Source organism: Xyrauchen texanus, chromosome 33 (genome assembly GCF_025860055.1).
Source record: "Xyrauchen texanus isolate HMW12.3.18 chromosome 33, RBS_HiC_50CHRs, whole genome shotgun sequence".
NCBI lineage: Eukaryota > Metazoa > Chordata > Actinopteri > Cypriniformes > Catostomidae > Xyrauchen > Xyrauchen texanus.
Window position 1 is genome coordinate 17,206,070 of NC_068308.1, and position 12,907 is coordinate 17,218,976.

Here is a 12,907-nt window from a genome sequence, read left to right on the forward strand (position 1 = left end):
AAATTAATAATGAAATTATTAAGATTATCAAAATTGTCTTGTGTTGATGAACTGCAGTAATTGTTATCTTGTGCCCACATTGTAAGGTTCTGTAACAATACCAGAGAAATTATATATAAAAAAAAAAAAACATTGAACATTAAAAGCCTGTACATACCAGTAAACATTCCTCTACATAAATTCTTAATAAATAACTTAATTATCTTAATTAAGTATAAATAAGCAAATATATATGTGAATATTTTGTGTTTATAATTCCATAAAGGTGCTTAATTTATATAAAATATTTAAATATCTACATTATATATTTATTGGAATTCAAATTGAATTCAGAACATCAACAATTCTCATGTACACTACCAGTCAAATTGTGGTCACTCACTCTATCATTATTAAACTATAGTATAACACAAACTGAATTATGCTTATGCATTGACCAAGAAATGTTAAACAAATAAAAATGATCTAAAATTTTGGCTTCTTAATTGTAGTCACTTTTTACCTTATTTCAACTATGCACACTAGATTATGGCATTTCCTTAACCATCTTTATGAGGTATCCACCTAGGATGCTTTTTAAACAGTATTGAAGGAGTTCCCCCAAAATAAATGTTTTTTAAAAAAGTAAAGAAATTTGCACAAATTTTGTTTGTCTACAAAACAATTTCAATTAATTGAGCATAAGCCTTTAAATCAAAAGATTTTTAAGATAATGACTTAAATAAATTATGTAAAATGTGTCCAAACTTGACTGGTAGTGCAACTGAGGGCAAAGTCTGCAAAAGGCAATGAGTTTGACTGAACAAAGAGACATACACTTTTTTTTCATACACTTTGAGAGAAAGAATCACAGTAAAGTGCCTTTAAATAAATATTATTCAAATAATTAAATTATTTTTAGAGCCATATCTACCTCCTATTCCTCATTGTTCATATCTATGTAAGAAAGAGTTTAAATAATACTCAATAAACTGGACAGTATTTTAGTGGTCTGCATTCATTCTACGTAATTTAGGGGGAAGGTTGTCCTCTGGCCGTCCAATGGACTCAGGCAATGGGTTGAGGTTGTGCCCTGGAACTGGAACAGGCACTGGAAGCAGTCTGTGATGTTCCAGTTCCCCGGCTGACCGGGTATGGGCTTCTGGACCCATCTTTATAGCTTTGAGCTGAAGCTGATTTTCGGCCTCCCCCTGACCCAACAGCGATCCCAGCCTCTGCACTCTGAATGGCAGGTCACCCGTGCTGGAGGCCTTTTCTGTTACCTGAGAGCTTCCAGTTTTGAGGACCTCTTTACCATTCTTGGAGCTTATACGCTGGAGCTTGCTGGGTAATTTGGACATTGGTTCGATAGCTTGGGGAACCCCATCTAAGGAGAAGATCCGTTCTCTGCGACTGCGTCCATCAAGCACCGTAGGGGAGAGAAGAGGACTAGGGGAGGGCAGGGAGGACTTCTCATCCTGTTCCTTCACACTGTATGGAGGAGTGGGCACCTCAAACGTATTGTGAAACTGTGAGTAGTCGACCCTGAAGAATCCCTCCTCCAGCGACATGACAGGTAGGAAGCGGTGACCCCACAGCACCTCATCCTCTGTGTAAGATGTTCGTGCCTGACATGTCATGCCTGAAAGGGAAGATTCAGATTCAGAGCAGGGAAGACCAGGGATAATTTTTACTTTTTGTTAACAGGTTGTAGGTTGTATTAGTTAACACTAACAAACCATTTTGTACAAGATAGAAATCTTACTGTAAAGTGTTACCAACGTTTTTACCAACAGTTCCAGAAAATGTATGCTTGGTTGCATTTAGCTAACCACTGGTATTCCTCAAGAATCAGTGCTTGGACCCCTCCTCTTCTCGATCTACACTTCACCACTCAGACGATCATTAAAGCACATGGCTTTTCCTATCACTGCTACGCAGATGATACGCACACAGCTTTACCTGTCATTTCATCCTGATGACCCCACAGTCTAAGCCTGCCTCTCGGAGATCTCGGCCTGGATGAAGGAATGCCACCTTCAGCTCAACCTTGCCAAGGCAGAACTTCTGGTAATCACTGCCAACCCATCTTCTGACCACAACCTCACTATTCATCTTGGTTCAACTACACTAAAGCCAATCAGGACAGCCCTGAATCTGGGAGTGGTGGTAGATGACCAATTTAACTTCAAAGCTCACATCTCATTAACCACCCAGTCTTGCAGGTTCGCACTTTAAAACATCAAGAAAATCAGACATTTCTTCCCTGAATATGCTGTGCAGGTCCTGGTCCAAGCTATTGTCATATCAAGACTGGACTACAGCAATGTTCTGTTAGCCTCCCAGCAAGCCATATCAGATTGTCGGGATCACAGCAGTGCATCTGGTCTTTAATCAACCAAGAGAGGGCTCATGTCACCCCACTCTGTGAATAGATTGTGCATCATTGCAAGTTATTATTGATTTTACATTTATTGAGCACTACAATTATACTATACATACAGTGCAATGAACATATGAATTGTTGCTTGAAGGAGCTATTTCTACCTGATGTAAACTATTGTTATGACCCAGGTGTTGTGGTTTGGTTGTTTCTTTGTTTTTTGTACAGTGAGGAAAATAAGTATTTGAACACCCTGCTATTTTACAAGTTCTCCCACTTAGAAATCATGGAGGGGTCTGAAACTGTCATCGTAGGTGCATGTCCACTGTGAGAGACATAATCTAAAAAAAAAAATCCAGAAATCACAATGTATGATTTTTTAACTATTATTTGTATGATACAGCTGCAAATAAGTATTTGAACACCTGAGAAAATCAATGTTAATATTTGGTACAGTAGCCTTTGTTTGCAATTACAGAGGTCAAACGTTTCCTGTAGTTTTTCACCAGGTTTGCACACACTGCAGGAGGGATTTTGGCCCACTCCTCCACACAGATCTTCTCTAGATCAGTCAGGTTTCTGGGCTGTCACTGAGAAACACGGAGTTTGAGCACCCTCCAAAGATTCCAAAGGTCTGGAGACTGGCTAGGCCACGCCAGAACCTTCATATGCTTCTTACAGAGCCACTCCTTGGTTATCCTGGCTGTGTGCTTCGGGTCATTGTCATGTTGGAAGACCCAGCCTCGACCCATCTTCAATGCTCTAACTGAGGGAAGGAGGTTGTTCCCCAAAATCTCGCAATACATGGCCCCGGTCATCCTCTCCTTAATGCAGTGCAGTCGCCCTGTCCCATGTGCAGAAAAACACCCCCAAAGCATGATGCTACCGCCCCCATGCGTCACAGTAGGGATGGTGTTCTTGGGATGGTACTCAACATTCTTCTTCCTCCAAACACGGTTAGTGGAATTATGACCAAAAAGTTCTATTTTGGTCTCATCTGACCACATGACTTTCTCCCATGACTCCTCTGGATCATCCAAATGGTCATTGGCAAACTTAAGACGGGCCTTGACATGTGCTGGTTTAAGCAGGGGAACCTTCCGTGCCATACATGATTTCAAACCATGACGTCTTAGTGTATTACCAACAGTAACCTTGGAAACGGTGGTCCCAGCTCTTTTCAGGTCATTGACCAGCTCCTCCCGTGTAGTTCTGGGCTGATTTCTCACCTTTCTTAGGATCATTGAGACCCCACGAGGTGAGATCTTGCATGGAGCCCCAGTCCGAGGGAGATTGACAGTCATGTTTAGCTTCTTCCATTTTCTAATGATTGCTCCAACAGTGGACCTTTTTTCACCAAGCTGCTTGGCAATTTCCCCGTAGCCCTTTCCAGCCTTGTGGAGGTGTACAATTTTGTCTCTAGTGTCTTTGGACAGCTCTTTGGTCCTGGCCATGTTAGTAGTTGGATTCTTACTGATTGTATGGGGTGGACAGGTGTCTTTATGCAGCTAACAACCTCAAACAGGTGCATCTAATTTAGGATAATAAATGGAGTGGAGGTGGACATTTTAAAGGCAGACTAACAGTTCTTTGAGGGTCAGAATTCTAGCTGATAGACAGGTGTTCAAATACTTATTTGCACCTGTATCATACAAAAAAATAGTTAAAAAATCATATATTGTGATTTCTGGATTTTTTTTTTTAGATTATGTCTCTCACAGTGGACATGCACCTACAATGACAATTTCAGACCCCTCCATGATTTCCAAGTGGGAGAACTTGCAAAATAGCAGGGTGTTCAAATACTTATTTTCCTCACTGTAGGTCTGATTGGTGACTGGGGCGTGACTTACGTGCACCTGAGACTCTTCATGGCACCTCATTTAAACAATGTGCAGACGTGAATTGGTGGCTTCTAAGCTGTTGCTTAGGCAGTTTGCCAGAGCCGCGCTCCGGCTTGGGGAACCTTTGTTTTGGTTTATCTTATTTTTGTTGTAATAAATTATTTTGGGTTGAAATTGCCATGTCGTCTCCCTTTAATGTCGCATCTTTGAGCCAGGTGTGCCACTATAAAAACAAATTTCGTTGTTGTAACCTAATGTAGTCAGGTTTATGTAATCTAAAACAAGGAATTTTGCATAACTTTATAGAGTTACTTTGAACCAAAATACAATTTCCAATACAGCTCAATAGAGCTTATGTACATATGAAGAAAACATTTTGTGATGGAAGTCATGCTGGGATAACAACTTCACATTTTAAACATAGGAGAGAGCATAACGTCAACTAGCGTGTCACAACAGTGATGGCAGAAACAAAGCTTTCAGAAACTTTGAGTCAGCTGAATAGGAAAATGATTTGTTGTTTCGAAGCGCTAAAAATACTGCATGCATCAACACTATTACTATATGTAGCAATTTTATACTTGCTAATTTTAGGTGTACTAAATAAAAAATAAGAAAATGAAGGCGCATTATTATGTACAATAGTCAAAATTCCAGATTCACCTTTTGTAAAACAAATAAATCTCTTCAAATATCACAAAGTATGGAGGGTCACGTGACGACACGTGAGGAGCAGACGAGTAAATGACGAGCTCTGCGCACTTTGCGAGTTTTTTTTATTATTTTCATGTTATAATCCAGTGAGATTAGACATTAAAAGACACTTACGTGTCAAGCCGAAACCTCTGATGGGCCTGGGGACTGGGGACTCAATTTGGATGGCGCAGCCAAGGAAATTTAGCATCAACTGTCCAACATGTTGGTGATGCTGACTCGGAGGATCTCGCTGTAATACGTTGATTACGGTGATGGAAACAAAATTCTCTGAGTTGGTAAAAAGAGTGGCAGATGTTGAGAAATGGATCAATTATCTGGAGTCATCAGAAAGGGAATTATCCTCTAATCCACTCACAACCAAAATAGACCTGGAAGGCATTTTGAAAAACTAGAAGATTTCGAAAATAGGAGCCGAAGGAACAACATACGGATTGTTGGAATTCCTGAGCATGAAGAAGGCAGAGATATGTTGAAATTCCTGGATGAGTTCTTCCCGAGTCTGCTTGACATAACAGGCCATAAGCTGTAAATCGAACGAACTCACAGAGTCCCGGCTTACAGATCCACTGAGAGAGACAGGCCCTGATCAATTCTGGACAAATTTCTGAGATCAACTGATAAAGATCTTGTGTTGCGCCAGGCAAGGAGCAAAGGAAAGCTTTCTTGGAAGAATCACAATATTTTCTTGTTCCCGGACTTTGCGTATGCGACAAGAAATAAACGTGATTGGTTTAATGAATGTAAGAAACTCTTAAATCAAAAGAAAATCGCTTTTGCACTAATATTTCCGGCCAACTGAGAATAGACACCAAGAATGGCCGTAAAGTATTTTTATGCCCAAAACAAGCAATGTCCTTCATAGAAACAATGGGTGAGTAAACCACTAGTGAATTTGACTCTTGACCATCCAAGGAACAGGGACGCCTGTTTTGTTTCTTGTGTTGGTTCCGCCTAGAGGCCGGAGCTTGTTTTGTTGAATAACACTGCTTCGGGACAGTTGTGGATGAATCTGTTCATTCTTTGCACATATCCCTCCTGTTGGCTGGAGTTTGTTTTGTGGAGTATTTTTGCAGGACATTGGAATGATTATTTCATCTGCTGCACTCATAAACAGCTGGCTCACTGAACACTTGTTTGTCTGTCCAAGGAAACTGAACGGCTTTATATCGGTTGGAATTTGTGAGCAATCCAGTGGCAAAGTTGTTGTGGGGACTCTCGTAGGCATACATGAACCTTTTGAGTTTAGAGGGATTGACGATGGTTGGCGATGTCATGCGTGGGGTTAATGCGCACATTTTTCTTTTTTCTGTTTGGTTGGTTCGGGGGAGTTTGGGGTTTGATTGTTGCACTAATAGGGAATGTGGTTTGTATAATTTAGTTTTTGACACACAATTTATTTTTTCTATTATATCAACAGGTCAAATGTTAATATGAGTGGATTATCTTTCTCCATGTGGAATGTGAATGGGTTGGGGCACCCAATAAAACAAAGGAGGGTTATTTATTTTCTTTAGAGTAAGAAATGTGATATAATTTTTCTTCAAGAAGCACATGGGAAAAAACTGGGAGGTTACGGTGTGGGCATGTTTTCTTTAGTGCTGGCTCAAGTATAAGCAGGGGAGTCATTACATTGATTAGTAAACATCTAAAAATTAAAATCTCTCAAACAGATTAAAGATAAATTAGGGAGAATCACTATTGTATTAGCAGAAATTCAGGTGCAAAGTTTGGTTTTAGCTAACATAGCATAACGTTGATGATTAGGGCTTTTTTTATTTATCTTGAAGGAATGTTGCAAATTGCATGATATAATATTGGGAGGACACTTTAATATGAAGTATGTAAGCCCCCTAGAGAAACATTGACACTTCACAGGATGTGTAAAAATCTGGGTCTTGTAGATCTTTGGTGACTTTTGAACCCATCTGGTAGGGACTATACATTTTTTTCATCAGTCCATAACATTTATTCTAGAATAGATTTTTTTATATATATCTAAGTCACTCATTTCATCTGTGGTTGATCAGTTGGAAACATCTTAGTCTCAGATCACACCCTAGTGAGATTAGAGATGTTGCCACATATGGAGAAAAATAAATCATATAGTTGGTGCTTTGATATATCCCTGTTGCAAAATCTTTATTTCCAACAAATGTTAAAGACTGAAATCAGTGTTTATATGGAGACCAACTGATCATCAGTATCTTCTGTTGGCATAGCTTGGGAGGCACTTAAGGTGGTTCTTAGGGGTTGGATCATGCAATATGCCTCATTTACCAAAAAATACAAAGCACAAGAACTTGTCGAGTTGGAAGGGAATATTAAAAAAGCTGAGGCAGAGCTGAAGCGCCAAATGTCGTCTGATGATCTCAGAGAATTGACCCGATTGAAATACAGATATAATACTATTTTGTCACAGAAAGTGGAGTTTTGGTTATTCAGGGCAAGAAAGTCATATTTTGAGGCGGGGGACAAAGCAGGGAAGCTTTTGGCTAGATATATAAAGCAGAGAGTTTTTTTTTCAATCATTCCCTTAGTGAAATCTTCTGGTGCTGAAATGTTTAGCTCGGCCACTGATATTAATAATGCCTTTAAAGAATTCTATCTTGATCTTTATAGTTCCATGTCTTCGTCTACTGATGAAGATATCCAAAAATCTGTGGAACCATTAGAACTCCCTAAACTGACGACTGAGCAAAATAATTCTCTGGATTCTGAGCTAACCTTGGGGGAGCTTAACGAGGTAATTAAGGCCTACAGTCAAGGCTCCGGGGCCAGATGGTTTTGCCGCTGAATGTTTTTAGATCTTATGCTACAGAACTGGCTCCACTTTTGCTAGAAGTTTATATGGAATCATTAAAGAATGGAAAGCTTCCCCCAACCATGACTAAGCCCAGATCAGTCTGATTCTTAAAAAGGACAGAGATCCAAGCGAGTGTGAATGTTACCATCCAATTACCCTGATCCAGCTAGATGTAAAAAAAAAATGCAAACATTTTTGCTAACCTGTCAAGTAAAGTTATGACATCTTTTATACATACAGATCAGGTGGGTTTTTTTTCATCAATATCATGTGTTCAGTAGCAAATGATCAGACTCCGGTCACTGCCATCTCTCTTAGAATGGGATAGAATGGGATTATCTTTTTAAGACTTTGGAAATGTATGGGTTTTGGAGTACATTTATTGGTTGGATTAAGTTACTTTATAGAGACCCTGTAGCAGTGGTACAAACAAATTGATTAATTTCAGATTATTGTACTCTGAATAGGGGCACTCGGCAGGGTTTACATAGATTTTATTGGACCCACTCTAGATTAAATAAGGCTGGTCTTAAAGACACACCCACCTGCTGGCGATGCCAATCAGTAGTTGGAGACACAACCCATGTCTTTTGGGAATGTGTTAAGATTATATAAAAAATTTGGTTCTGACTAGCATGATGATTGGCAAACAAATTATTTTAAGGAGTTGGAAGTCAGACGGAGCGCCCACCATTTCCGGAGTGGTGTGCGGAGATGGGGAGGGTGGCGGCATTTGAGGAGATGAGAAAATATTATTTTTTTTCTCCAGGAACAACTAGTCTTGATTTTATGGCTCGAGATCAGTTACAGCCAGCATTTAACTCTAATTCAGGCTTACACAGTAGGATCAATGCCCCCTAGCATAACCGTGAAACGTTTCGAAACAATATGAAGTAACAATGCCACGTTTGCTGAAATCACTCCACCAGTTTGATACGCATTCCAAAGCATTGATTTGAAACAAATGATCTGTAAAGGTTTCAAAGCTTCATGAAGCATGTTTTAAAAGCAGCCATTACTACATGGCAGTAAGGGCACTCACACACTAATGAAAGATCTGATGGAGCGTTGGACGCATGGGATTGCGAAAGGTCTGTTTGGAAGGGGTCTGTTTCTACCCTCTGTGAAATCAATGCATTCTCAGCTTTCTCTGCTGCAGCGTTAACTCTAGTGTGTAGGTGCTTTTGTCCCATTTGCAGATATAATAAAAATGAATGGGGAGAGCTTGTTTTCAAACTTCCTTTTGCCCCTATAGAAGAAAAGTATCCAATGGGTGCATTAACTCACATAAAACTGAAAATGTGATTTGACCTGAATATAGCAATGAACTTACATCACAGTGAAAATTTGATTCAACCTGAATTAAGTAATGAACTTAAATTAAAGTGAAAATGTGATTTGACCTGAATAAAGTATTGAACTTACATTAAAGTGAGAATGTGATTAGACCTGAATAAAGCAATGAAATTACATCACAGTGAAAATGATATTTGACCTGAATAAAGTAATGAACTTACATCACAGTGAAAATTTGATTCAACCTGAATTAAGTAATTAACTTAAATTAAAGTGAAAATGTGATTTGACCTGAATAAAGTAATGAACTTACATTAAAGTGAGAACGTGATTAGACCTGAATAAAGCAATTAACTTACATCACAGTGAAAATGATATTTGACCTGAATAAAGTAATGAACTTACATTAAAATGAAAATGTGATTTGACCTGAATAAAAGCAATGAACTTACATTCAAGTGAGAATGTGATTAGACCTGAATAAAGCAATGAACACAAGTGAAAATGTGATTCAAGCTTAGAAGACATATCAGGTTATACATCAAAGTTAAAATGTGATATGAAAAAGTTACCAATAGTATTTCAGGTTGGTGAAATACAGATATATTTAATATCTTAAACCCTTTTTTTCATTTCAACAAAACCAGTTAATTTAAATGTTACCACATGAACTTGTTGAACTGACAAAACTTTTTATTCAGTGCAGGTTAGATATAAACAGAGGGAAAGATATTAAAGATATTAAAGAGAGGGCATTGAAAGGAAAGGGTGAGGATTCTACTGATTTCCCATCCTTGATGGGAACAAACATGCCGTAAACTCTATGTTACTGACCTGTGGTTTCCACAATGCCTTCCAAGATAACAACAATCTCAAACTGCTCATTCATGAGGGAGCGCTGGGACAGGTCAAAAAAGGGGCTCTTGGAATTGATCTCATGGCATATCGTGAGGGGTGAGACAAGGAAGAGCTGGTCAGCACCCGTTCCGAATCCCACATCCAATTCTCGCTGATCCAGTGGGAGAAACTCGCCCTCAGGGGTTTGACGAGACTAAAGCAAACAGGGTGAGAGAGGCTTTTAAGACAATGTCACTGTCAGAATTTCTGTTTCTGGAATCTAATAAAATTTATACTGTTTCAGTTTAGCAATTACAAATAACAAATCAGTCAGTGATATTAGTATCTTGTCATTTACAACACTCAGGTATTTGACAAATAACATACACATTAACTTTTTAGACATCAAGAATTAAGGTTAAAATTAATGTATAAATTAGATGTGCGAGTGTGTAAAAGGTGGAGTGATAAAGTCTGTAATTTCTGTGCCACAAGTGTCACAAAATGGAATTCCAAAAATAATGACTGCCTTTAAACAGGTTCCTCAAACACTCCCCCCATCAGCCATTGGTCAGAATAAACATCACCATTGCTGTTGTAACCTCTGTTCCCAGAGGGAGGGAATGAGACGTTGTGTCGAATGAAGTGACACAAGGGGTCTTCCTTGGGAGCCTCGCACACCTCTGAACTTGAGAAAAGGCCAATGACAAATCCCGCCCCCGGACATATGTGTATAAAGGGAAGCAGGCGTGTGTCTGTCAGTCAGGTTTTTGCACTGAGGAGCCAAGAATAAGGTACTGCCATTTGCAGTGGTATACAGACCTTAGGTTCCCAGCATCCCTGAGGCGGGAACAGGTGCTACATGACCAGCATGGGAGCAAGCCCGGCAGCCGTTGCCTTTTCTCTCTATATGTCTCTTGCATATAGTGTAAAGCGGCTGGGGCAATCTTAACGCTATGAAATGCGCCGGGAAGACGGTCTTTCCCGATCCTATTCTTTCAGGGGGAAAAGACCCTGCGGAGGCCATATCCTGCCCAGACTAGGGCGAGGAGATATGTGGCCAGTACACCACGTGGTTTGTCAGGCCACACGTGGGAGCGGCGGCAGGTCCTACCTGAAGAGGGAGGAGATCTACAAACACAACGACCAGGAGCAGTGGGACTGCCCAAGGGAGTCGCAGGTCCGCAAGGCAGGGGGACCGTACCGAGGAAAATACATCACAGGGTGTTTCCTGAAGAGGGAATTAAGCCTGTGGAGCCCTACCCCAGTACAGACCACTTTTGACTCGTAGTGGGTCTGGTTGCAAATTCCTCCACTGAATTCGCAGGCAAGAAGGCTAGGGAAGAAGAATCATCCAGGAAGCGAAAGCTTGGATCACTTTGGTGAAGGGCGCAAGGTGCAAGTGTAACACCCGGTCGGCTGTCCCATATTACCGAGTTCTACCAGTTCAGACCTGACAAAACATGGGATGAAACCGACTCAACCCTGAGATTGTAGAATCTCACAAATGTGTTGGGTGTTGCTCAGCCTGCTGCTCTGCAGATGACTGCTAGGAAGTTGCCATTGGCCAGTGCCCAGGAGAATACCACACTTCTCGTCGAGTGTACTCGAAACCGCAAGGGGTGCCCGCGCACGGCCTGGGTCTGTTAGGCCAGAGAGATGGCTAACCTCTGTTTGGAGATGGAAGTCCCTTTCCACCATCCACCAAAGACGACAATGAGCTTCTCAGAACATCTAAAGCTCTGCGTGCGGTCCACATAGATACTCAAAGCACGTACCGGACTTGCCGTCCACTGCGTCGTGGTGGGCCACGATAGTGGCTACATACACCTTCAAGGTGGAGAGGGACAGCTTCCCCTCCAGCCACTCTTGCAGGAAAAAGAGCACTGACCGAACTGCACATCTCTGCGGGTCTTTGGATCGGGAAGAACACCAATTCACGAACAAGCGCCACTTCAAGGCGTAAAGTTGTCTGGTGGAGGGAGCTATGGCTTGGTTGATCGTTTTTACGACCGCAAGTGGTAGGTCACACAGATCTTCTGCATCCCATCCAGGGGTCAGATGTGGAGGTTCCAGAGGTCCGGGCGTGGGTGCCAGAGGGTTTCCCGTCCTTGAGAAAGGAGGTCCTTCCTCAGGGGAATTTGCCAGGGAGGTGCTGTCACGAGGAGCATGAGATCCGAGAACAAAGATTGAGTGGGCCAATAAGGAGCCACTAAGATGACTTGTTCCTCTTCCTCCCTGATCTTGCACAGCACCAGTGCAAGAAGGCTCACTGGGGGAACTTGCGCAGCCCCCGGGGCCAGCTGTGTGCCAATGCGTCTGTCCCGAGAGGGGCTTCTGTCAGGGAGTACCAGAGCGTGCAGTGAGTGTTGTCCTGGGAGGCAAAGTGATCTACCTGTGCCATGCCGAATCAGACCCAAATCTGGAGCCTCCACTCTCCACTGGGCGAAACCTGTCATGACAGCGCATCCGCCATCGTGTTGCGGTTGCCTGTGATATGAGTCGCTGCTGACTCCAAAGGTGGAGATTGCAGGCGAGTTGTGACATATGACGAGAGCGCACGCCGCCTTGGCGATATATGTACGCTAATGTCGTGGTGCTGTCTGAACGGATCAAGACATGCTTGCCCCGAATCAGCGGGAGAAACCTCCGCAGGCCACGGAATACAGCCAGCAACCCTGTCCAGGACCCAGCGGCAGCGTGCCCGTTGCACATGGTGCCCCAACCCAGTTGAGAAGCGTCTGTGGTGACCACGACACGTATGGACACCTGCTGTAGGGGGACTCTGGTCCGCAGAAAACAGAGGTCTGTCCAAGGGTTGAAAGTCTGATGGCAGGAGGGGGTGATTAACACGGTATGATCACTGCCCGTAATGCGCTGGCTTTTTCGTCGCAGAGTCGGATGGTCCTGTCCAACCACCTCGATGGGTTGCACAGTGAAAGCCATGCATCCAGACTCCGCGCGAGGGGCACTAACGGGGCACTGTGAGAATGGCGCGGAGTGAGGAAATTGCTCTTTTATTAAAAATGTGGGTACCGCAGCCTGAAG

The 12,907-nt window shown here is 41.9% G+C and overlaps 1 protein-coding gene across 1 annotated transcript in view; it reads right to left on the reverse strand.

Annotated features, from left to right (window-relative positions):
* Positions 1–12,907, reverse strand: part of LOC127626865 (G protein-activated inward rectifier potassium channel 1-like) — a 23,912-nt gene continuing 11,005 nt past the window's right edge. Inside the window, exons 2-3 of the mRNA XM_052102960.1 lie at positions 9,857–10,073; positions 1–1,621 (exon numbers count right to left, since the gene is read on the reverse strand). Coding sequence (XP_051958920.1) covers positions 984–1,621; positions 9,857–10,073 — 855 coding nt within the window. The 3' untranslated portion in view covers positions 1–983. The remainder of the gene's footprint in view (positions 1,622–9,856; positions 10,074–12,907) is intronic.